Source organism: Acipenser ruthenus, chromosome 3 (genome assembly GCF_902713425.1).
Source record: "Acipenser ruthenus chromosome 3, fAciRut3.2 maternal haplotype, whole genome shotgun sequence".
NCBI lineage: Eukaryota > Metazoa > Chordata > Actinopteri > Acipenseriformes > Acipenseridae > Acipenser > Acipenser ruthenus.
The window spans coordinates 85,842,195-85,869,657 of NC_081191.1; the positions used below are offsets into that span (position 1 = coordinate 85,842,195).

Here is a 27,463-nt window from a genome sequence, read left to right on the forward strand (position 1 = left end):
ACAATAAGGGCTCCTAAGTACACTGTAACTAGCTTCTACCAGGGTAGTTTTATGACATGAACAATGATGAATAAATAATACCAAAGATGTCAGTTAATTTTTGTCAGAGTTGAGATGTGAAAAAAAAATTCTAATACATCATCACATTTATTGAGAACAAAATGCAGGCTATCGCAAGATTAGTTTTGATTACCATTCCAGCAGTCTATTGTCTGTAACTTTATTATCACACTTCATAATGGAAAATAATGCAGATTTATTTCTAGAATGACAGAAAATACAGGCAGAGAGAGAGAGGTTGGTGTCCAGAGAGTAATTGTACATGTCATATTTTGAGATGATTAATAATTAATCATCAGAAAGACATTTTACATTAATCTAATAATAGTCTAGGCACAGTCGGCTCAGCAGCATTTGTCAGGGCATTTAGTAAAATTTGCAAAAACTCCCAGCAAATGAATATGTAGTTTCCAGAGTGGTGGTTAATTGCCCTGGACCCGTTTGTACGCATGTTAGAACTGAACATATACTGCAGAGAACTGTTTATTCAATTGTGACACAACTTGTTTACTACATTGTTTAGCAGTTTAGTTATTGAGACTATCAGAATGTGATATTATTAACTGCCAGTCTGTCTGACTGTGTAGACATATATGTCACAATTACTTTTTCTCTATATATCAGTGCTGGGACAAATATCTGAATATTCGAACCAATATTTTTTGACATGTATTTGGATATAAAAATCATGTGTTCATATTCGCTACAAATGACAAAAATACCTTGCACTTGTTTACAGTCTCACCAGAATTTTAAAAAATGGCAAATGAAAAAGAGCTCCATGAGATATGTGAGATTAATATATATATATATATATATATATATATATATATATATATAAAACACAGAATCAACACAGCAGCTCTTGAACCTCTATTTAAAAGTTTTAGACAGCAAAAAGTAAACAAACCAGATTATTCGCGCACACTCCTAGTGATCTCTATGGAAAGCCATCTGGGACAAAAATGTGTTGTGCTGCTTTTGAGCGAGCCAGAATCTCATGGGACAGAAAAAAGGCAAGCACGTCATTCTGAAATGCCTTGCTTAAACAGTACCCAACTTCCTGAAAATGTTGTGCAGTGATTTGTTATATATATGTATTTTGTTGCGACTTTCTGTTATGTGGAATGTAGTAAACGAGAACCAAAACAGTGAGTTTTTTTCCCCTTCACTTTACAACGCCATTTCCACGTTTGTTTTATTTGAAGTGTTTAAAGTTAAATTTTAGTTTTCTTTTGCTTGTTCAGCTACAAAAAGGCACAAGTAAACCTCATGTTATTACTTTATGAAAATGTGTCGATGGCCACTGTTTACTGTGAAGAAACGGCAATAGCAAGGAATGAAAATAAATAAATAAATAAATAAAATGTGTTGTTAACTTTATGTACTGTTTATTTGGGGAATAAACTAAACGTTAGGTTATTTACCGTAACCTTGGTTCCCTGAAAGAGAAGACGAACACCAAGACATTACTTATGGGATATGCCTCCTATTGGTAGGTATTCACTGAGCTCTTTATATCAGAGCTGCTGATAGCCCCTTCCTGGGGTGACATCCTCGATCCTGCCTACCGAGGGATTAAACAGTCAGCCCACAGAAGCCATGTTCTCTTTCTGCATCAAATCCGTGAGGGCAAACGATGCGACCTTGCTGGTTGGTGGTCGTCTTCTCTTTTAAGGAACCAGGATTATGGTAAGTAACTTAACGCTCCCTTTCAATTCGAAGACGACCACCAAGACATTACTTATGGGAAAGTATACCAGAGCCGTTGCGAGGGAGAAGGAATGGCAGCATATGAGGGACGTATCAGAACCACATAACCAAAGGTTAGCGGTGCAAGCGTGCAACCTAAAGGACCCTCGTGCTGAATGAAGGCAAGGTAGGATCTATCACGTTAAGGCGACAGAACCTGGAGAAAGTATGCGGCGTAGCAAACAGTCAGTATACCTGCCGTGTTTGCCAGGTGGGTCACCTGCGCCTCCACTGCATGTGCCCGCTTGAGGTGTGTCTCAGTAACCCTGCCTGCGGGTTCGGGTACACAGGGTCCTTGGGTAACCCCCGTACTGGTGGAGACTTGACAAAGGCTGCAATGGTGGAATCTACTGGGGGAAGCCCTGCCAGGCCCAGGTTACCCGCGCCTTCCAAGGAAGCAAGCAGTGAGGCTTGCTTGAACACGCTTGGCACCGAGGACGGACGATCCCAAGAGGAGCGCACCTCCTCCATAAAGTCCGGGAAAGCTGGGAAAGGCTGCGGGTGGGGAGCTACAGCCTGCATCCAGAACACGGACCGGCATGTCAGAACACGGACCAGTCCCATCAGTGCCGACAGTGGGGGCACACTAGCTTCCGAGGTAACCCCAGAACTAGGCTGCACCTCAATAGAGAGCTCAGGCTCCTCTCCTTATAATAATAATAATAAACTTTATTTTATATAGTGCCCTTAAAAGCAATCGTCTCGGAGCGCTTTACAAAACAAAGATAAATTCAACAAAAACAATAACACATAGAAGCAAAAACAGAAACAAGGAAATGGAATCATAAAAATGCCTTTCTAAAAAAGTTAGTTTTTAAGCTAGATTTGAAAACACTCAAAGTTGCTGAATCCCTGATCTCTAACGGAATAGAGTTCCACAGTTTTGGGACATAGCAACAGAAGGCCCTGTCGCCCATAGAGTGCAGGCGAGCAGAAGGGACACACAACAGTCTAAGATCGGTGAAGTGGAGGTTGCGAGTGGGTGTGTAAAAGGTTAAAAGATATGAGAAAACAAAGCGGAGCCAGCCCATGGAGAGCCTTGTAGGTCAGGAGAAGGATTTTAAAATCCACTTGATACCTAACAGGCAGCCAATGCAAGGCCTCCAATACAGGTGTAATGTGATCCCTAGAGCGTGACCTAGACAAAATTCTAGCCACAGAATTTTGAACATATTGCAATTTGTTGAGAATGCTATTAGAGACACCAGTGAGCAGGGAGTTACATTAATCAATCCCAGAGAAAACAAACGCATGAACCAATTTTTCAGCCGCAGATACAAAGAGCATAGGTCATAAGCCTAGCTATATTTCTGAGGTGAAAAAATGAAACCTTGACAGTATTCAACACATGCGGTTCAAAGGTTAAGCCAGGATCAAAAATCACATCCATATTTTTTATTTTAGATCTGAACTCAAGCATGGTACCATCAACCGACAAATTTACAGCATTGGTTTTACGTAGTTGATGGGAAGTACCTAACAGCATAACCTCTGTCTTATTACAATAAAGTTTGTTAGCAGTGAGGTGACAATTTAATTGCAGAGTGACAGCTCATTCTAGTAGTGTAGCAAGAAAGGGCAGATTTGAAATAGACCAGAAATTATTAAAATTATCCAAGGCCATGTGTGTTTTTTTAGGCGCTGGCATGACTGCTGCAGAACTCAGGGAATCATTTATGATATTTAACACCAAGGGGCAAAGCCTCACAAAACAGGACTGAAAAAGAGCAGAGGGAATACGATCCAACAAACAGGAGATGGTTTTCATTCAAAGGACAAGATCTGTAAGAGATGCAGGAGTAAGAGGTGCAAAGAGGACCCAACAAAGCCAGGCAAACTGAGAGAGCAACTCAGTGGGGAAGGAGCCCTCATCCCAGAGGTCCGCTATGGATATATTTTTCTATTTTAACATGTTAGTCTTGCTGTAAAAATAAAGGCGCACACACAGGGGTCACGGCCATGCCCCCTGCCCCTGCTGCTATGCTGTCTCTGCCTGCATTCAGTACAATATAATAGTTTTTATTACTTTTTGAAAAACAAACGAATATCCCAACGAATTAAATTATGAGCGAATATCCGAACATGAAAATCCTTTGTTCGTCCCAGCACTAATATATATATACACTACCAAAAGTGATTTCTTGAAATTCCTAAAAGGAGAATCATTTTCTTTCCATGAGAGAAAATGCCAGCTGCACAAGAAAAAAAATCTTGATTTCTCTTGGTGTGAGAAACTCTTAACAATTGCAGTAATCATTTCTTACTACAAGAAATAGTTTCTTACAATAAGATCATATTTCTTAAGGGAATCATTTTTTTGGACTTAATTTTCTTAGTACTTCAGGGAAGAAATATTGATCTTATTTAAAAAAGAACTTTTGGTAGTTTATATATATATATATATATATATATATATATATATATATATATATTGTAGCGATCTCAGTTAACACAGGCTAGCGCATCACACAGGGCGAGGCAATCCACACGCAGGTGGAGGGCGAGCGTGAACCCGGGGCCTCTCACACTAAAGCATAGTGCTGATACCGCTGTACAAAAGAGCCGACGTATATCGGGGTCATGTCCCAGAGTGTGATTACATCACCTACCAGCCCTGCTGCTGCCTTCCCACCTGGAAGCTACAATATATTAGTGCTGGGACATATATCCGAATATTCAAATGAATATTTTTTTACATGTATTCAGATACAAAAATCAAATGTTCATATACCGTCTCACCAGAATATGCACGACAGTTTAAAAAAATGTCAAATGAAAAAGCTCTGTGTGATATGTGAGATTAATATATATAAACCCAGAATCAACACAGCAGCTCTTGAGCCTCTATTTAAAAGTTTTAGACAGCAAAAAGTAAACAAGTAAACAAACCAGATTATGCATAGTGATTATGCATGCACACATATTGATCTCTGGAAAGCCATCTCGGACAAAAATGCACGTCAAGCACGTCATTCTGAAATGCCTCGCTTAAACAGTACCCAACTTCCTAAAAAGGTTGTGTAGTGATTTTTATATAGACTGTGTATATATATATATATATATTTTTAGCAGACGCCTTTATCCAAGGCAACTTACAGTGACTAGGGTGTGTGAACTGTGCATCAGCTGCAGAGTCACTTACAACTACCCGAAAGATGGAGCACAAGGAGGTTAAGTGACTTGCTCAGGGTTACACAATGAGTCAGTGGCTGAGGTGAGATTTGAACCGGGGACCTCCTGGTTACAAGCCCTTTTCTTTAACTACTGGACCACACAGCCTCCTGTTGGGACTTTCTGTTATGTGGAATGTAATAAACGAGAACCAAAACGATAAGTTTTCCCTTTCACACTACAATGCCATTTCCACATTTGTTTTATTTAAAGTGTTTAAAGTTAAATTTCAGTTTTCGTTTGCTTGTTGAGCTACAAAAAGGCACACGTAAACCTCATGTTCCCTTTCAATTCGAAGACGACCACCAACAATACTTTTGGGATATGCCTGCCACATGTCAGGTATTCACTGAGCATTTTATATCAGAGCTGCCGACAGGCCCCTCCGCGGAGTGACGTCCTCGGTCCCGTCTTCCGAAGGAACAAATAGTCACTCCACGGAGCTCACTTCCTCTTTTGCTTCTCACCGCAGTAAGGTAAGGTACTAACCTGTCCAGTTGCTGTGATTGAGTCTGTATGAAAGAGCTCTCAGTCGAGTTTTACTGGAATTCCCCTGCTTTATTTTTGAAAAATATTGCTGGAAGTCGGCTTGCCACTTCCCTGGAATCATTAACTCAGCTTCTGTGAACTGAGCTATAATTGCTGTGCAACTGCGCTTTGTCAATCTTTCTCTTTTTCACCAGTCTGCATCGCTTATGCTGCAGGCTGCTTTCTAACCCGCAGCATCTGCTGTTATATGTTATTTTCTCCTGCTATTTGCAACTAAAAAAAAGACACACGATTCCTCCACCAGGGCCCGGCTCAGTCACGTCCTATTGTTAAGTCAACTCCACTGCTTGTCTCGGCCTGCTTAGGCTAAAAAAAAACTAAATAAAAAACTATCTTCAGTCTATCCGCCTGGCGTGGTGACTGCTCTGCCCCTACAGCTCGGCTGTTGTGTGTGCGTGTATGTGTTTTTTTCTTCTTTTTTCTTCTACTGCTAAATAAATAAAATAACATTAGACAGCGTGTTCTTCCTCCTTCCTCTGTGCTTCGGCACCCCAGCACTTTAGTACTCAGGCATTAGGTGCCCCTTCAGCACCCTCAGGACATCAGAGGCACGGTGCTTCAGCACCCTCAGTGCCTCAGCGATCCAAAGTCTTGACTGCTCTGCATGACAGTGGCAATTTCTGACAGCACTTCGGTGATAAAGAGCTCTTGTCAGGCCAAGTGAATACATCGATCCTAGAAATAATAACACGTATGTTTTAAGGAGGGGTGTCTCTAAATAAATCTAGGTGAATCGTGTTTCAAAATGCAATTGTTTTAAAAAGAGAAGGCTTGGAATAGGAAATGAGGAAGATTTTACATTATATAGATAGGAGAAAAATTGCTACCGGAACTCTTTGGATTCCCATGATGCACCGCTTAGGCACGGACGGAAGTTCCAATGTTAAATCAGCGGAGTTGACCATCTTGTGTATATAGAAGATCTTTGATGATTGATGATTCTTCTTGGCAAAATTGCTCAAGCTCTGTCAAGTTGGATGGGGACCGTTGGTGAACAGCAATTCTCAAGTCTTGCCACAGATTCTCAATCGAATTAAGGTCTGGGCTTTGACTGGGCCATTCTAAGACATTCAGGTTCTTGTTTTTAAACCACTCCAGTGTAGCTTTGGCTGTGTGTTTAGGGTCATTGTCCTGCTGGAAGGTGAACCTCCGCCCCAGTCCCAGGTCTCTTGCAGACTGAAACAGGTTTTCCTCTAGAATTTCCCTGTATTTGGCTCCATCCATCTTGCCTGACCAGTTTCCCAGTCCCTGCCGATGAAAAGCATCCCCATAACATGATGCTGCCACCACCATGCTTCACCGTGGGGATGGTGTTCTCAGGGTGATGAGCAGTGTTGGCTTTGCGCCACACATAGCGTTTTGCGCTAAGGCCAAAAAGTTCAATTTTGGTCTCATCAGACCAGAGAACCTTTTTCCACATGTTTGCTGTGTCTCCCACATGCCTTTTGGCAAAATCCAAATGGGATTTGATATGGGTTTTTTTCAGCAATGGCTTTTTCTCGCCACTCTTCCATAATGCCCATCTTTATGGAGCGTCTGGGTTATAGTTGTCACATGGACGGTTTCTCCCATCGCAGCTGTGGATCTCTCCAGCTCCTTCAGAGTTACCATTGGCCTCTTGGTTGCCTCCTCTGACTAATGCCCTCCTCACCTGTTCACTGAGTTTTGGTGGACGGCCATCTGTAGGCAGAGTCGCGGTTGTGCCATATTCTTTCCATTTTTTAATAATGGATTTAACGGTGCTCCGGGGGATGTTCAAAGTTTGGGATATTTTTTTATAACCCAACCCTGATTGGTGCTTCTCCAGAACTTTATCCCGGACTTGTTTTGATAGCTCCTTGGTCTTCATGATGCTGTTTGTTTAGATATGCTCTCTAACAAACTCTGGGGCCTTCCAGAAACAGGTGTATTTAATCTGAGATCATGTGACACTTTAACTGCACACACAGGTGGACTCCATTCAACTAATTATGTGACTTCTGAAGGCAATTGGTTGCACCAGAGCTTATTTATATATATATATATATATATATATATATATATATATATATATATATATATATATATATATATATATATATCACTGTGAAGCTGAGAATGATTGTAAGATAAAAGGAGAGGAAGATTTCAAGGGCAGTCCTTTCGTCAATAGATGGTTCAGACGAGCATTAATACTGTGGTGCTGGCCCAAAGCTCACTATTGACTTCTTTATTAAAGGTCTGTCTTTGTTTCTGACATATAAAGAGGAGAAAACTGAAAATGTTTGATCTCCAACAGGCTGCATCAGTTTCACAGTTAAATGTCTTGCCAAAGAACACACGTTGAACACTGTTTTTTAAAATCGCCCCTGTTGTTGCATATTGTTCTTGACTCACAGCTGTATTGAATGAGAATTAATGTTTTGAGCTGACTATGCATGTTTCATTTAAAACTGATCACAGCCGCTTGGCCTAGACTCTAGTTTCAATTATTTAGAAGGCAATAGAACCTCCCGTTTTGGTATTAGAAAAATAATTTGAGCGTTAATTTATCGTAAGTAAAAGGGAGGAGGTGGGAAAGTGGTGGCTAGTGGATGCACAAGAATGCAATGAAGGGTAGTCCACTGTGCTGTATGTCACTTGCTGGGTAATAAGGAAAGTGACGTTGTGTGGTGTGTGTTAGGGGCTGTCCCTCCTACTGAACTGAGGCTTCAAAACTCATGTCATACAAAAAAAATGTCATACAAAAAAAGAACAGATGCAGGAATCTTTTTTTTTTTTTTTTTAGAGAAATACGATATTTGATAATACTTAAAGTAAGCTGTAGCTAACAAAATAACTCCATCAATTTTGCTTGCTTTGCAATTCAATGAGCTACATTGTTCTCAAATACTCACGTTTGAAAGAGAACATGTATTTTCATCTTATAACTTAGTATCTGATATTACTTTAGGTTAAAGAAAGTAATATGCTTTATTATCAGGATAGGTTTTACAACTTGCATTTCCTGGGCTATTTTTGTTACTGGATGAAAGTCAGGACACAACTGGTTTGTTAATAAAAGGAAAAAAATCATTGAAGGGGTGGTGATAATTTCACCCTCTGGGTCACCAAGCAAATTGGAGAATGGCTCACAGACATAGATTTATTTTACCAAGTGTAGTACCAGATATCGTATTTTAAAAATAAAAATACTTGTTTACTAGAACTATATAATGAATAGAACAACAGGAAGGATTTATGGGGTTATTTTGTTGGTTACCATCACTTAAAGTGGTGTGGAAACGTCTTGGAAATAAGCAGCACGTTGATTACTCAGCATTTTATCTCAGTGTTTAAACTGACAGATTAATATTTTATTCTGCCTGCATGCACCCCAGGGGAATGCTATAAATCAAAGAGGTTTTTGGAAAATGGAGAGAAAACATGATGAGAGTGCCTTTGTACTTGCAGGAGTGATTTGAGGAAAAAAAAGCCTGTTCAGTTGTTTCAAGAGACAGAAGGAGGAAATGTGTGTGTGAACAGGATGGCTGCAGTGGTGACGTCACACCAGAAAGGAACACACACAGACAGTACTGGCGGGTGAAAACTAATAATAAACAAAAGATTTAAACAAACACAAAACAAAAGGGCACGTTGGCCAAACAAACAAACAATAAACAAGTTTTGCAATTGTTATTTCTCTGTTTACTTTATTACCTCCTCTCCACACTCGTTCTCCACTCTGAACCCCCTTCACCAAGTGCAGCCAAACGGCAGATCTTTTATAATTTGTGACTGATGGACTAAATAACAGTCAATTATTATATTATCCCTCGGTCACATTCTGTAGGGGTCTACCAAGTCTGCGTGACTGTGAGCTAGTTAAACAATCAGTAGCTGACAGTCACGCATCCTCACGAGGTATTTAAAATAATAAATTCAAAACAATACCATGGCGTACGGCATCTCGCCTGTCCTTGCCAAACAATAAATCAAAAACATTTATGATCTAAATCATAATATAAATACAATAATAAAAAAGGGGTGGGACACTCCGCCACAGTGTGCCATTCACTTGTGCTTCTACCTCTAATTACTAGATTAAAAGCTATTGGCTGGTGTTTATGTGTATTAACCAAGCTGGTAGGATACCATCTGCTTTGCCTATCCAGGCCCCCATCCCTCCCCTTCTACCCACCACCCTTTATTGAAAAGCCAGACTATTCATGTGGATATTCACCAGGCAGCGCACAGTTTTAAAAACTGTAGGCACATCAAGAACCTCTTTTGAATGTCCGTAATCCCAGAGCCATCATGGGGAACATATGTTGGCAGCAAAGTGCAGTCACACAGCTGTTCTCCTCCCTGACCCCCGAGGAAAACAGATTGCAATTCTGGAATTAGCTGTTTTATAGTTTAACAAGCAGAAATCCTCCAATAATCTGTGCTCTACAAAGAAAACCGGGATATGCTGGAAACCTTTTGCAGCAGTGTTGTACCAAGGATTCAAAACTTGGCTTTTGTAGCCGGGAAGCCTGGTGCTTGTGATCGTTTTTTATATTTTTGATCATTTTATTAAAATAAGAATGCAACCTTTAACTCGTGTTTTTTCGACCACAATTCCTACAAAGTGACTGAAGTCTTTTGCCAACTTTGTGAGCTTGAAGGCTGTCAGAATTATTATCGACTGGTAAACTGGAAAATATGACATTTCGAAATCTAACATGAAATACTGTACTATTATTACGGCTTTGCAGTATAATTTTTTTAGTTATTTGATTACATGATGCTAAATAAAAGATCAACATTATGTTCATATATATATATATATATATATATATATATATATATATATATATATATATATTGTAATGAAATCAGGGGGTGCAGTACCGGGTCTTCTCTTCAAATCACCAACCAGGAAACCAGGGTGTAATGAAAACGCCGTAGCGTGCGTTTATTAAACAAAGCAACCAAACAAACTCAAAACTCAAAACACAAACCACAAACCCACTCTGGCATGTGCTCTCTTATCTCTCTCTCTTAACAGGTTCTCCCTGTCCCTTTTAAAGGGGCTCTAATTACCCCAATTAGCCCAACTGAAAAACACTTAAACAATAAACAATCAATAAAACAATTACCAAAACAATCAAGCACTTAAGAGTCCTTCACCAAGATGGACTCCTTAGAGACAGGGACATTTACCAAGATGGAGTATATGTTCCTAACCCCAGGGTCCTAATGCCTCCAAATTATGATCCGGGACATACACGTCATCACAATATATATATATATATATATATATATATATATATATATATATATATATATATATATATATATATATAGTGCCTTGCATATGTATTCACCCCCCTTGGACTTTTCCACATTTTGTAGTGTTACAACCTGGAATTAAAATGGATTTAATTAGGATTTTTTGTCACTGATCTACACAAAATAGTCCATAATGTCGAAGTGGGGAAAAATATCTACATAGTTTTCAAAATTATTTACAAATAAAAAACTGGAAAGTCTTGATTGCATAAGTATTCACCCCCTTTGGTGTGACACCCCTAAATAAGCTCTGGTGCAACCAACTGCCTTCAGAAGTCACATAATTAGTTGAATGGAGTCCACCTGTGTGGGCAGTTAAAGTGTCACATGATCTCAGATTAAATACACCTGTTTCTGGAAGGCCCCAGAGTTTGTTAGAGAGCATATCTAAACAAACAGCATCATGAAGACCAAGGAGCTATCAAAACAAGTCCGGGATAAAGTTCTGGAGAAGCACCAATCAGGGTTGGGTTATAAAAAAATATCCCACTTTGAACATCCCCCAGAGCACTGTTAAATTCATTATTAAAAAATGGAAAGAATATGGCACAACCGCGACTCTGCCTAGAGAAGGCCGTCCACCAAAACTCAGTGAACAGGTAAGGAGGGCATTAGTCAGAGAAGCAAGCAAGAGGCCAGTTGTAACTCTGAAGGAGCTGGAGAGATCCACAGCTGAGATGGGAGAAACCGTCCATGGGACAACTATAACCCGGATGCTCCACAAAGCTGGGCTTTATGGAAGAGTGGCGAGAAGAAAGCCATTGCTGAAAAAAATCCATATCAAATCCTGTTTGGATTTTGCCAAAAGGCATGTGGGAGACACAGCAAACATGTGGAAAAAGGTTCTCTGGTCTGATGAGACCAAAATTGAACTTTTTGGCCTTAGCGCAAAACGCTATGTGTGGCGCAAAGCCAACACCGCTCATCACCCTGAGAACACCATCCCCACGGTGAAGCATGGTGGTGGCAGCATCATGTTATGGGGATGCTTTTCATCGGCAGGGACTGGGAAACTGGTCAGGATTGAGGGCAAGATGAATGGAGCCAAATACAGGGAAATTCTAGAGGAAAACCTGTTTCAGTCTGCAAGAGACCTGGGACTGGGGCGGAGGTTCACCTTCCAGCAGGACAATGACCCTAAACACACAGCCAAAGCTATACTGGAGTGGTTAAAAAACAAGAATCTTAATATCTTAGAATGACCCAGTCAAAGCCCAGACCTTAATCCGATTGAGAATCTGTGGCAAGACTTGAAAATTGCTGTTCACCAACGGTCCCCATCCAATTTGACAGAGCTTGAGCAATTTTGCCAAGAAGAATGGGCAAAAATTGCAGGATCCAGATGTGCGAAGCTGGTAGAGACTTACCCAAAAAGTCTCACAGCTGTAATTGCTGCCAAAGGTGCTTCTACCAAGTATTGACTCAGGGGGGTGAATACTTATGCAACCAACAAATGTCTTTTTTTTGTTTAATTAACTTTTGTGTCACAATAAAAAAATATTTTGCACCTTCAAAGTGTTAAGTGTGTTATGTAAATCAAATGGTAAAAATCCCAATTAAATCCATTTTAATTCCAAAATATACAGTATATATATATATATATATATATATATATATATATATATATATATATATATATATATATATACAGACGTGCTCAAATTTGTTGGTACCCTTACAGCTCATTGAAATAATGCTTCATTCCTCCTGAAAAGTGATGAAATTAAAAGCTGTTTTATCATGTATACTTGCATGCCTTTGGTATGTCATAGAATAAAGCAAAGAAGCTGTGAAAAGAGATGAATTATTGCTTATTCTACAAAGATATTCTAAAATGGCCTGGACACATTTGTTGGTACCCCTTAGAAAAGATAATAAATAATTGGATTATAGTGATATTTCAAACTAATTAGTTTCTTTAATTAGTATCACACATGTCTCCAATCTTGTAATCAGTCAAGCAGCCTAATTAAATGGAGAAAAGTAGTCACTGTGCTGTTTGGTATCATTGTGTGCACCACACTGAACATGGACCAGAGAAAGCAAAGGAGAGAGTTGTCTGAGGAGATCAGAAAGAAAATAATAGACAAGCATGGTAAAGGTAAAGGCTACAAAACCATCTCCAAGCAGCTTGATGTTCCTGTGACAACAGTTGCAAATATTATTAAGAAGTTTAAGGTCCATGGAACTGTAGCCAACCTCCCTGGGCGCGGCCGCAAGAGGAAAATCGACCCCAGATTGAACAGAAGGATAGTGCGAATGGTAGAAAAAGAACCAAGGATAACTGCCAAAGAGATACAAGCTGAACTCCAAGGTGAAGGTACGTCAGTTTCTGATCGCACCATCCGTCGCTTTTTGAGCGAAAGTTGGCTCCATGGAAGAAGACCCAGGAGGACTCCACTTTTGAAAGAAAAACATAAAAAAGCCAGACTGGAATTTGCTAAAATGCATATTGACAAGCCACAATCCTTCTGGGAGAATGTCCTTTGGACAGATGAGTCAAAACTGGAGCTTTTTGGCAAGTCACATCAGCTCTATGTTCACAGGCGAAAAAATGAAGCTTTCAAAGAAAAGAACACCATACCTACAGTGAAACAGCTCGGTTATGTTTTGTGGCTGCTTTGCTGCGCCTGGCACAGGGTGCCTTGAATCTGTGCAGGGCACAATGAAATCTCAAGACTATCAAGGCATTCTGGAGCGAAACGTACTGCCCAATGTCAGAAAGCTCTGTCTCAGTAGCAGGTCATGGGTCCTCCAACAGGATAATGACCCAAAACACACAGCTAAAAGCACCCAAGAATGGATAAGAACAAAACATTGGACTATTCTGAAGTGGCCTTCTATGAGTCCTGATCTGAATCCTATCGAACATCTATGGAAAGAGCTGAAACTTGCAGTCTGGAGAAGGCACCCATCAAACCTGAGACAGCTGGAGCAGTTTGCTCAGGAAGAGTGGGCCAAACTACCTGTTAACAGGTGCAGAAGTCTCATTGAGAGCTACAGAAAACGTTTGATTGCAGTGATTGCCTCTAAAGGTTGTGCAACAAAATATTAGGTTAGCTGTCCCATCATTTTTGTCCATGCCATTTTCATTTGTTTTATTATTTACAATATTATGTTGAATAAAAAATTAAAAGCAAAGTCTGATTTCTATTAAATATGGAATAAACAATGGTGGATGCCAATTACTTTTGTCAGTTTCAAGTTATTTCAGAGAAAATTGTGCATTCTTCGTTTTTTGTGGAGGGGTACCAACAAATTTGAGCACGTCTGTATATATATATATTTTAATTATGTCTCAATCCTAAAATTCTAGGTTATTCCAAACTTTTGGCCATAGCTGTATAATATGGTTAGTGTAACATACGGCAATATCATAGAGCGAGGATATTTACTTTTCTCAAGGGTTTTCTTTTTGGGAACACTTTGCATAACTCGGAGAATAAAAAAAAGCCTGCAGTTGTCGGTTTATCAAGAGAACAGATAGAGAATGTGGCTTCAGCAGCTGTAGTGCAGCTTGCCTCCCACTGTGCCACTAACAAGGACAGAGCAAACCAAAAGGTGCTTAAGTGGAACAAGTGCGGGGTGCAATCCCTGCAACCAACTTGATTTAAAAAAAAAAAATACATCTGTTATGGCAGACTGCTGATCTCTGCCGAGCAGCCACTCTACCTCTTTGCTCTAATGTTTTGTTGTCCGACTTCAGCTCCCTAGTAGTCTGTGTTCCTGTGCATCAAAGATTGGTGGAGATAAATGCTGGACCACACTTTCTTGCATTACAAAGGTGTTTCCTAGCATTGTGGTATGGGGAAATATTCTAGAAAACAGCCTTTATTGCAGATTTATAGATGTCTAACCTCCCTGAAGGAATAGGAGGCAGTAATTGAAGAATCGTCATGTCCCAGAGTAATTTTTACACCTTGCTGACTTGTCGAATCATTGTCCTCCTGGCTACTTATACTCTCACACCCACACATTACAAGGAGCTTCCAGGTTTTCAAGCATCCATCTTGTTCACCCAACAAGAGCCAATAATATTAGAGCTTGCAGCACTGTAAACCACGTAAGCAGACAGAATACAAAGGTGGCAGTAGTAGTAACCATATATATCTCTTTGCAATCAATTTTACCTGCTTTGGAAATAAAACTTTAAACAAATTACCAGAGGAATAACTTGGTTGATAGAACATTTGATGCCCAAGTTTCCTAATGACGCAGCTGTAGTGTGACTCTATTGTTGCTACCTGAGAATGTGCAACCAATAGTATGTCCATAGTCTGCAGACTGCTTCTGGAGTAGTCTGTTATATTTTAGGTGTTTCTATTTATTTGTTCAACCACAGCAGTTTAAAATTAATGCTTCTAGTTGTCTGTGAATACTGGATTATGTCCATCACCACCTGGCAGGAGGAAACCAGCAGGGACCACTTGGTTTAGAGAATCAGTAACTGTGCACTACACTCCAATCAGCCCTCAACAAATTAGTAATTAACAAGACAGTCAGCCAGGTTTGTGGAAGCATTAAATTATAAAAAAACAATTTCGTTCTTCAAGTTGGAAAGGAATTTGTGTCAGTAAATATTTTCTTAGTGGCACAGTGCAGAAGGAATAGGATGATATAATTTAATTTATTTGGGTAATTGTATTCATGTAATACCTGGCTAGAGTGGATAAGATTGAGTTGCACAACTCAAGAACATGCTGTTTTTTTATATAGATATTGGTATTGTACAATAGAGAGAGAGACCAAAATGAAGTGATATTCTCCTAGTCATAATAATGACAAAAACAACTACTCTTAAAGAAGCAAATAACAGCTAAGACAAAGCTTAACCTTCATGTTATAATACAAAATTCCCCCAAAATTATTGGTTGTGAGTATGTCTCATCATGAATATTAAAACTTTAAAATGTGCGTGCTCTCCGCCAGTGAGATATTATTTGCCTTGCTATTCAGAAAGAAAAGTATTAAGACCTGTTGAGACCAACGCATAGTGTACAGCAAAAAATGGACATGCACCATATATGGCTGTTTTGTTTTGTGACTGAATACAAACAGTTATCGTTTATTATCAGAAACAGGTTGTATTTTCATTATAACATTATAAAACATGATGTTACTTATTACCCCTTCTGTCTCAGTTGTTGGCTTTTCTGTTGTGAGTACCACGAATGAAGTAGCCTAGCCTCGAAGACTTGAGATTGTGCCAAACAGTTTAAGCATGTTTTAAGATAATTATGAATACAGTTGTGCTTTTATAGTTCAACCCTAGATGGGATCAGTGTTCAGACTCCCCACCTTATTGAGGAGGTGAGGTGCTCCAGATCTACCCTTGTTTATCAACCTATTGATACATTTATCAACAAGCGGTATTCCCTACTTGATTTGTCCTGCTTTTAATTGAAAAACATTAAAGCAGTGGTAGACAAACATGGAACCTCTGCAAGAATTGTGCTTTAGAAGAGGGAATATCCCAGTTTCTGGAAGTTCATGTCCTGAAACCAAAACTCAGGTTTGAACCCCTTACTGACCACCACATTGTCCAGTGGATTTTACATGTGCTCTCCTAATTTCCTTTTAATCTTTCTTCTGTCATCCTATGTCTTGTATATAGCTTACCTTTTTACTTTTACATCATTTATTTTTTACTTTCCCAAGTCTAGTCCTACAGTGCTTATGGCAATGGCATTGGCAAAAATGATGAAAGCTAGAAATGTAATCCTCCTTTGAAACCATTTCTACTCTTTATCAGTTTGCCATTATCAATGCATTATTCTGGATTGTTGTAAAAAAAGTTTACAAAGGCATGAATCAGGTATCCCAGAGTCACTGACTCAATTGAATAATGGTGAAATGGGTTATCTGATTAATATAGTCATATTACTTCTGACTCACCTAGAGCTTCTTGTGACTGTTGTAGTCATTTATTTGCATGATTATTGATGGGTAGGGTGGCCTTGCTGTCTCTATTGTGATAGCTGTTAAATATAAGTATTTTTCAATCACTTGTATACATGTATTCTTTCTTCTTCTTCTTCTTCTTCTTCTTCTTCTTCTTCTTCTTCTTCTTCGGTATAACTGTATACAGTAATGCATGAGGAGGATTCAAATGTAAATGTTTATGAAAGTTTTCTTAATATTTAGGTTTGTGTAGTTGGAAGTCAACAATTGTTTCTATGTAGTATATGAGACAGACAATTAGAACCAAGCCCATTTCTACAGGCCTGGAAGCAGTGGTTCAACCCGTCTCTTTTGTATCCATCACTGAGTGCCCTCTCAAACTCCTTCACGAGTCACATTTATAGAAGAACAGCATACAGAAGGGAAATACAATGCCGTTTTAGTTTAGGAACAGCAATGGGAGAGATATTAAAATGTTTAGCCATAACGTTAAGTAAGGAATCTCAGCCATATAATGTATGCCTGAATTAAATTAAAATGCTGTAATGATACACATGATAAATGTGTTTTTCTAACGATGTTAATAAGAGATTATGATCACATTGTATTTTTGGCAACTTCTTTTTTATAGGAAATGCATGTCACCTTTGCTGGACACCTTTTAGTATTAACAGCATTTGCTACACAATAAGCCTTTGATGTCAATTGTAAATGTTGAATGGACCCATATGTGAAATAATTATGCTGTTCTAGGAAACATATGTGCTGCTTTATCTGAGGCATCATTTCAGATTCAAAGAGTAATCCAACAAAGATATATAACTGCATATAAAAATCCTGTGGTTTTATCATAAGCTGTGGATGAACATTTATCTTGTCCCTTGTTAACTTTTTTACTTTGAATTTCCTTAATAAGCACTTTATCTACTCTTCAGTTAAAGAAAACATTTCTCAGTTCTCTCATGTGATTGGTCTCCTTGATATGATAAGTCACATTGAGTGCTGTAATGTTGTTGTCTATTTTCTATAACCATTAGACAGAGAATAAAAGATGTATAAGCACTCTTACTGCATGTTATTTTGACTAACTCCTCAAGAAATCATTCCTACCAGACTGCACCCAGCTACCTCCAGACCCTCATCTCTCCCTACACCCCCACTCGACCTCTCCGCTCCGCCCCCACTAGAAGACTGGATCTACCTCCGCTACGCTCCCCTGCCTCCAGAGCCCGCTCCTTCTCCACCCTTGCTCCGCAGTGGTGGAATGACCTTCCTACAGATGTCAGGACTGTCCAGTCCCTGATCACATTCCGGCGTCTCCTTAAGACTCACCTCTTCAAACAGCACCTGTAGAACTCTTCTGTTTGTATCCTGGGACACTATCACCCTTCATTTAAATGTGCTTTATTTTGCTCTTATCTGCCCCCTATTTTACTGCATTTAATCCTGTACTTCAGAATACTGTAATCTGCCAAGTGTTTAACCTGTAGTATTTTGTATTTAATCATATCCTTATGTAACTATCACTATTTAATCATATCCTGATGTAACTATCACTATTATCTACTGTATTATTGAATTGTGGTTTGTCACACTTGAACAAAATTTATTGTATTTCTTGCTCTTATTGTATTGCTTGTATTGTAACACTTGAAATGTATTTGCTTACGATTGTAAGTCGCCCTGGATAAGGGTGTCTGCTAAGAAATAAATAATAATAATAATAATAATAATAATAATTTAGCAAAAGGAGTTTGGGATTAAATCATATGTTCAGCTAAAATCTGACTACATGGCACTTCCATATTCTTGTGCTCATTAAACGTTTCGTGGTTATGTACACAAACACACACAACATAATTTAGTCTCTACCAAAAACTACAGATTATCCAGCCTTCACCTCTAGTGTATATCAAATGATTTATACAATCCTGAAATAAAATGATTCTAACTGTTTTTCTTTGCCTCTTTTCTCTGCAGCTGATTGGTTTTGTATACGCCTGCTACGTGATCAGTGTCTTTACAGAGGAAGAGGACAGCTGTAAGTACTGACACCCTCCAGTCCGTCTCTGGAGCTCTCCAGGGTGAGACATAATCTTGAACTAACCAGTAATAACCCATTTCAGCCAATACTCTCTCCTGCATTAACACCCTCGCCAGACATGAGGCTACCAAGCCAAACTTCCAGAAGATCCATTAGTATTCTTTCACTCTTTTGGGCACTGGGAATCTGAGATTATAGCATAATTTGACTTTACTAAATTAACTAGGTAATGTCTTTTAAGAGCATTAATATTCACAAGCACCAAACAATGGGTCTTCTAAATTCAGTGAACTCTTAGTCAATAATGTGCCAATTAAAATGACAGTCTAAAAACACATATGATTTTATCTGGTGTGTCTGGTGACAGGATGCTTCAGGTAGTCCTTGACGTTATTGAACTGAATCAGGATGCTGAGCACAGACTTACACCGTTGTCATGGTAATATGGTGCACCCATGTAAACAGCAGTGGCTCAGAGATAGCACTGACACTAAAGAAGCATGCATGAGGAGGATGCATTCATTCTCATCTATAGTTTTTTGCCTTCTCTTTTATGCCACATTGCTTTACAAAAAGTCATGTGCTTAGAAAGATCATCAAATTTCACTTCCTAAACATACCAGAATCCTGCATTTATTTTATTTTTCTGGCATGTCAGTTGTCAAGTTTGATTTATGGAGTTTCTATTTGCATGTCAACAAAACACCCCCACACCTGTACATGTCAAGATTTTTCTGTTGACAAAGAAAAAAAAATAACTGAGATTTTTCATACATTACAAATGTGATTTCAAATACCAGTCAACATCACCAACCAAAGTTTGAAAATATTATTTTAAAAAGCCATGTCTTATAAACATGTGATATCATAATTGAGCTTAGAAATTGAAGCATTTAGATGAAGATATTAATTTTTATATGTATATTAAATGCTTGAAATACCACAAGTTCAATTATATGATTCATATTTACCAAAAAAATTAACCCACAAATTACTATTAACTTATAAATTTGTTAAAGCCGAAAGCTTTTAAAACTGTGAGCAACTAACATGCCTTTTTTGTTGAAATATGTAATGATAAAGGAATGTTTTAGCATTAAGACACCCTTCACGTCATGCCTCATAACACCTTTATGGAGAACAGAAACGTTACCCTTTATTTTCAATCTTTCTTGCACATCATACAGGACCAATAAAAGCAGAGATCTCTAAATCTATCATAACTAGCTGTAGCCTTTATTGTTCTTTCCAGATCTAAATACATGGTAGTTACTGTCCCACTGTAGCAGTGTAAATTGATCAGTTTGTAGTACTAGCACTGCAAAGCAATTCAGTCTGCTAGAATCGATCATGAGAGATTGGTAATTTTGAGAGAAATCCAATTCCTTTTCATATCTTGGCTGCCGAATGCTAAACTTCATTCAGAATTATGTTTCTACTGAGTGTGAGTCCTCTGCAGTATAGTAACGTTCATATTATAACACATTTAGTATAGAAACATTCATATTATTACAAACATTTCTGTGACGTCACCCTTTGATGTTTTGATTGGTTCATTCTACAAATCTTCTAACTAAAAGTAAAAACTAAAGTGGCTTTGAAGAGAAGGAGAGTGTGTGCAGATTAACAAATCCACAGTTTGTGCTACAAAGCCACAGAAAACTGTTGATTCGTCAACTAAGCCACAGTCAGAGCAATTCAACAGAAAAGTGAATACCATTTTATTACCAACAATCATTTCAACAACTAGTTCATTATAGTTCATGGGACAGGAGCAAGGACTGCATGGAGGAAGAACCTCAGGAATTGAAATAGGAGAGAAGTGTTTGGTGACTTAGAAAGGAGGACAGGGTTTCCCCTTGGCTCGCGGAGAGCCGCCCTCACGGAGATTAGACTGAACCAATCAGCCTCCAAGACTGGGAAGCAAATGTTGAATGGGAAAACGAAATAGATTTGTCCGGGGGTCCCTTCTGGCTCACTTGCGATTTCAGTTTAGCATTTCACATTTCGTATAGCTTTTGCATTTCTTTCGTTTAACCATTGTTCAAACAAGCATATAGCTCACTTACATTTTGCCTTACTTGTAGAAAACCGATCGCTGGCAATGATATTTAGGTTTTCATCTGTTTTAGGTTCAGCAAAACGATCAATAAATGTTTTAAGTGGCATAAACAACTCGGTGTTGAATCAGTAAGAAAATAATCCACAGTTTCTCGTGCGGTGTATTATTTTTCACTGATTCAACACTTATTGTTGTTTATCCCATACTTAATCTCTAGACTCCAGGGATTCATCTTCTGCTAAATCTACCGCTTTTACCCCTTGTAGAATCAGAGTGCTCCATCAAACCATGAATGAATCTCGAGTATTTGTATCAAAATATGTCTCATCCCATTAGAATCAGTATCGGTGTATGTAAAAAATAATGTAATATCTTGTAACAATTGTAAGTCGCCCTGGATAAGGTTGTCTGCTAAGAAATAAATAATAATCTCTAGTTCACAAAGGGGACATACAGTATTCTTGATATTTATTTTCTAAACAGTTAAACATTGACCTCTCGGAAAGTGTGACATGGATTTTTGTCATCCCCTACAACAGAGACATTTTATAGCAAAAATAATCTTATTAAATTAGAAAAGAGAATCCAGTTTCAATTCCAATTACATTTCTATGTAATTTGCAGTATTTCTTATAAATGTGACAGGGCCCTGACCAAAATCAGGATGCTATTATACATCTTTTAATGTTTGTAATCCCACTTAAGATAACTGGTACATTTGTGACACTTTGAGCTATTCAAATGATTGAACAGGTGTCATTCTTGGAAGTCTAGAAAATTCTAGAACATATGAAGTTGGAACACATGGATAACTTTTTCATATTCCACTCTAGAGAGTGATTTTTATTAATTATCTAACTTTGGAATTTATCTTACATTCAGATCCAATGACAGACTGACCGTGTGAATCATACTGTTCTGTTACCCCTTCTTGCTAAGCAGATGTGGATGAAGTTAGGGAAGTAAATCTATGAATTCACCTGTTTAATTTAGGTTTAAACATACTTTCTTTTCATTACATTGCACATGTTATATATAAAGAATGCTGTGTTTATATCACTTACTGTACAATGATGTCTCTAAATAACCCATCATCGACATTCATGGAGTATCCTCTCAATACCCTCTAAATATAAAAGGTCCTCTCGAACTTACACACTTCTCTTGAGCGTGTAGGGCTATGTAAAGTGCTTTGCAATGAGCAAGCATGAGATAACGTGCCGTGTGTACTGATCAAACACACTGAAGCCATTTCGACCTACATGTATTCATTTTAACATTCTAAATGATTTGTACAGTAACAGCAACATCATCCATATAAAGAATAAGAGTTAGTGATTATAAGTGAGTTACTCCTCAGTGGTTCCTGTCAGAATATAATATACCCACATTGATTAAGAATATGCAATTTCTAGGTCAGTTTGGAGGCTTGCTTTGGTAACTATAATATGCAATAATCTATTTTGTATTCAAAAAGTACTTATGTCTTTGCATTATTTTATTTTTTAATATGTGGGAAGCATTATTTATTTGACCAGTTTATAATTTAAGCAACGTGTCCTTGGCTGAGCTCAAGAAATGTACAGAATATATTTACTTTATTTCTCAGAATACTTGAGTGCCCTCTGCTGTTAAGTAAGGTACTGTCATTGGTACTAATAACTGTTTATAACAACAATCCAACCCACCCTTTCTAATTGGTTGGTGATCTTGTTGAAAGCATCAGTGATGTATAGACGAGACAAGGATGGTGATGGTGCAGCCTTCTGGAAATGTTCCTTAAAATAAATGTCCTTTTCACAACCCCATACATATCACTACAGGCAGTAATATGCCATCTTCCAGTCAGTGTGACATTTTGCAACTTTACCATCCCTACATTTTTACCAAATTAAGGCGTAGATGTAAGTATAGGCTCAGTGCAAATAATTGCAGATACAAAATTCAAATTGCATTGCGGCCAGGCAATTATTTTGCACTGCGCCCTATGTAAGGTTAAAAGCAATGCAAATTACTCAACACGCACAAATAATGATCCGCAATTATGACAATAAGGGTCTCAATGATGGGCTGCAGAGTTAGGAGTACAGAGAGCAGTAGTCGCTGTATGACATATCTGGAGCAATATAAACCAAAAACAATGTCAGAGGAAGGGCAGCAAAGTCCTCTTGGTGCATGGAAAATAAAATAAAAGTTTTTTTAGAAGGAGCTGAGAGTCCTTACAGCTGAGGTGACTCAGCATGAAACAGAGTTGTTTGGAAAAGCCTCAGCCAACATCAGTTATGCTAGTATCTTTAGAAAATGATGTATTGGCCTGCCCTTTTTAGCATGACATCCAGAACTGTGCCTAGTGCTCTGGAAAAGGTGGTTGGGCTATCCCTCCAGACATTCTAACTGTGGTCTGAAAGGAACCACAGGCTAAGTAGTGCAGAGAACACAGCACTCTCGCATGTGCAGGGATAACGGTCCCTAGATTGACATTGGGGTTTAGCTCATCTCTCAGTTCAGATATTAGGTCTAGGATGACCTGCGGAGTGAGACGATAACACTTTAGCACCACATCCTCTGGCATCCCAAACAAAGTGACCCTGGGACTGAATATGCAGGGTCTTGCCCTTCTCCTTCAAACGTGTTCCTGCCTCTCCTCAACAAGAGTCATGGTTTGCCGCATCAGGAAGTGTACCACAGCAGCCATCCTGAAGCCAATTATTATATATTTGTTTAGCAGACGCCTTTATCCAAGGCGACTTACAGAGACTAGGGTGTGTGAACTATGCATCAGCTGCAGAGTCACTTACAACTACGTCTCACCCGAAAGACGGAGCACAAGGAGGTTAAGTGACTTGCTCAGGGTCACACAAAGAGTCGGTGGCTGAGGTGGGATTTGAACCGGGGACCTCCTGGTTACAAGCCATTTTTTTTAACCAATGGACCACACAGTGAACAACAAGAATGACTTGGGCCAGAAGCGCATAGAAAAAGCAGTGATTAAATCAAGAAGCATTGAGTGTAAATCTGCTTGATAGAGGCTCAGCGTAGCATGGCAGGGTTGTTCAGGTTAGCATTGAGATACCAAAAATGTCATTTGTGATCTAAGTGAAAGGATCTGGTTGCAGTATCACAGTTATCTGTAGGGTGCAGATAATCTTAACTACTAAAGTATGTTAATCAAGCCTGATAGTGTTAAGTGAAGGAAGCATTTTGCCAAGTGTTTTATACAAACTGCCAGCCCTTAAAAATGTGCTCATCTGCCAGTTTTATTACACAGCAATACATTTTAAACACTTTGGCTATCATGCACCTCAACTAGTTCCTTGTGCTGCAGAGGAAAATGCATAGAGCAGCCAATTGCTAGATAGCTGACTGACTCTGTTCATTCAGTGATAAATTGAATTTGTTCATAAGAATATGGTGGCTTTTTTACTGGGGTTTTCATGGCACACTCCTTTTGGAGACTGCCTATCAAGGACACCAGGAATATACTTGTTAATCTCTTTTACCATGATGTAATATTTATTAGAAAATATACATATTTTTTACGTAGACTCCTTTATGGTTGGAATGTTATTCAGATATGTGTCTGTTCTTCTGTTCTGACGTAGGCTTTGTGACTCGAGTTAAGTGGTTTTCCCTCTCTAAGGAGATAGACTGTTAGCACATCTACCCAGCACTCCCAATAAGCTGTGTAATGGGTGTTTTACTCATTGAAAAAATATGAATTACGTATGATATTTAAATTGAATGCATAAAGAATAGCAATTTTGCTGCACAGTTTGAGTTTGCATGTTATCAAGTTTCTTGTATTTCGTTGGCTCCCAGCGTCTCAATGGTGAATTATAAATATACTGCATGTGGCAGCTAGAGAATGGATCATAGAAATGCAGGGACAGCTAATTGTAGCCAGCCTGGGAATTTCCATAAACATATGACCAATAAGCCTGGGTTTTCAATTTAAAAAAAAAAAAAAAAAAAACATACGGTTGAATCCACTCTTTTGCGATGCGTGTTTGTGACTGGTGAATAAGCGACTGGATTCTTGATTTTGGATTCTGGATTTCTCAGTGCAGTCAGTCCTCAGCCTAACCTACAAAGTTACCTATCTGTCAACTGAAGTAAATCTATATAATAAGTACAATAGTCTGTGCTTGGAGAGAGTCGGGATGCTTTATATTGCTATAGCAAGGTGATCAATAAGGAATAAAATATTATTGTTTCTCTATAAATATATAGGGCGGCTGCATCTGCAGTGTTGGAATTAAAAACAAAATCTGTTTCTGTATGTATTTGGTTCATGAATAATTGCTGTTTTTATTTTTATTGTAAGACCAAGTTTTTGTACAGTAGTTCAAAAAAGTATTTCAGTTAAAAGGTAAGGCTATAGTTGATGCATATTCCATAAGTTAGCATTAAAGTAAGTAGAGTATTTATTGAAAATACTTATGACTTCAAGGTAAGGTTGCATTTTACTCACCCAAAATACATTTACTCACACAAGACCCTGTTTTTGTATGTGACTAAGGGGTTTAAGCATGTTTTTATGTGGAAGGCCATCAGGGTGAAAAACGCATTATTTAGTACACATTTCAAATATTTAGTACGCATACTGATTTGGACCAATCAGAATACATAAAATACTATGTGTTCTAAATCATTTTACAGTAGTACCCACATAGTGGCTGGTCATTTTACAGTAGTACCCACATAGGGGCTTGTCATTCTACAGTCATACCTACGTAGGGGTTGGTCATTTTACAGGCATGCCACGTAATTACAAGAGTAGCCAATCACTTTCGCGATAATTTCAGACTTGAAAAACTAAGCTTAAAAACTAAGGAAAATTGAATATTTATTTTCATTTCATACAGTATTAAATGGCAGTGTTTATATCTGATAGTGAAAAAGAAAGAAAGAAATATCAAGATAGATAAAGAAAGAAAGAAATGAATATTTGTTTATTTATGTATTCATTTATTTCAATATTTATTAATGTATTTATTTATTTGTTTTACTTTTACCAAATATATAGGCTATCCTTCAGCATAGCTAATTCTCAGAAATTAATGTTCCTTTTTGTCCAGTGGGGACCACAAATAGCGTTACTCTTATCAACAAGTATCGAGAGGAAACCGTACTTCCTTACGCCAATAAGGACCACAATGAGCGTTACACTGGCAGGAAACCAAAATTCTTCAGAGATCAAGATCAGAATCTCAGAATGATGAGATGACCCCAAAAAAATCTCAAAAAAATCTCAAAAATGTAAAAAATCTCTCCCCCAAGAATTCTCAGCTGGCTGGCTTCATCTTTCAAAATACTGCTTGTTTTCTGAACTAATCGTGTAGCACTGACAGTATAACACAACACATTTGCAAACTGAAGTTTATAGTTTCAAATCCCAAACATGGAAGACCTTTTGTTTATATTTATAGATATTTTCTGCAGGCAAATGTTCCATTTTAAAACATTTTTAATATAAATGTTGATATAGACGTCACAATAAGTGTGTTCCCTGGTATATTTCCATGTTGAAAAAACAAGTTAATTGTCATTAAACTCAGATGTCCTGTAATATACATATGCGTGGATAAATGTGCCTGGTTGTCTGCAAAAATCTGCAAAAAAACAGGAGAAAAAGAAGGAGGACATTTTTACCTTACTTTGGCAACTTATTTCTCTTTAATTCCCACTGACTTAAAGCAATTTCTAAGGCTCTGAAACCGCCGGTTGATGCTCGTCTTGGAGGGTCCGGGTCTATCTTTCCACTAGACTTTACCCAGTGCCAAGTCCATTGTGGCAATGTGCCCCGTCCCTGTGTGCATTTGTGTGTATGCGTGCGTGTGTAAATGTTGGTGTATAGATTGGTACACGGGATATAAACGGGTCTGTGTTTCACGTGTATTTAAAAAGTGTAGATTTGTATTTAGGCACGAGGAGAGCACAAATCACTTCACGTGCTGGTTAAATGTAATATGTGAGCACGGGGTTGCACAGAATTAATTCACATGCTGGGATTCAAGTGAATAATTAATTAGTAATTGAATCCCAGCACAATAGTATATATAGACGCACATTTCTTGCACTCAGGGTTGGTGTTCGGTGAGTGGAGAACGGGAGAGAGAGAAGGAGAAAGTAAAAGCAAGCAAAAGCGTAAAGATAAGTGTTTTCACTCACCGTGTTTGTTCGTCCCTGTTTGTTAGTGTCTGTCCGTTTTGTTTGTCTTTTTATTTTGGCGTGTAGTGCCGTGTCCCGTGTTTTTGTCTGTTCAAACCATTTATTTTCTGTGCTGTTTTATTAAATGCTGAGCGAAACCATTCGCTCAGCTCCACCAAAACCCCAAGTCTCTGTCTGTTTACTCCCTGCTTCTGGTCTGACGCCACCCACTCCGGCCGTCTTTGTGACATCCATATACCGCCACAAACTGATGTAAGCAGATGTAAGGCGACTTTTAATTGGATAATTTATTACACATGCTATTTTCTTTAAATTCATTGGTTCTCATTTCATTTTCAGTGATCTGATAGGCCAAATTAGTATCTGTAATAATTAGAGTTACAACACATTCTAAAGTCAAATTCGAATTTATAAATTAGCATTTATACGTCTATTAGGCTTTTAGGACTTTCCGAGTT

The 27,463-nt window shown here is 38.4% G+C and overlaps 1 protein-coding gene across 4 annotated transcripts in view; it reads left to right on the forward strand.

Annotated features, from left to right (window-relative positions):
• Positions 1-27,463, forward strand: part of LOC117394182 (sodium/potassium-transporting ATPase subunit beta-1-interacting protein 3-like) — a 137,727-nt gene that overhangs the window by 98,394 nt on the left and 11,870 nt on the right. For 2 of the 4 annotated variants that reach the window (XM_059018185.1, XM_059018196.1), the window contains exon 5: positions 18,709-18,812. In XM_059018185.1, coding sequence (XP_058874168.1) covers positions 18,709-18,780 — 72 coding nt within the window. In that variant the 3' untranslated portion in view covers positions 18,781-18,812. The remainder of the gene's footprint in view (positions 1-18,708; positions 18,813-27,463) is intronic. The other 2 variants (XM_059018170.1, XM_059018177.1) reach the window with 1 other exon arrangement.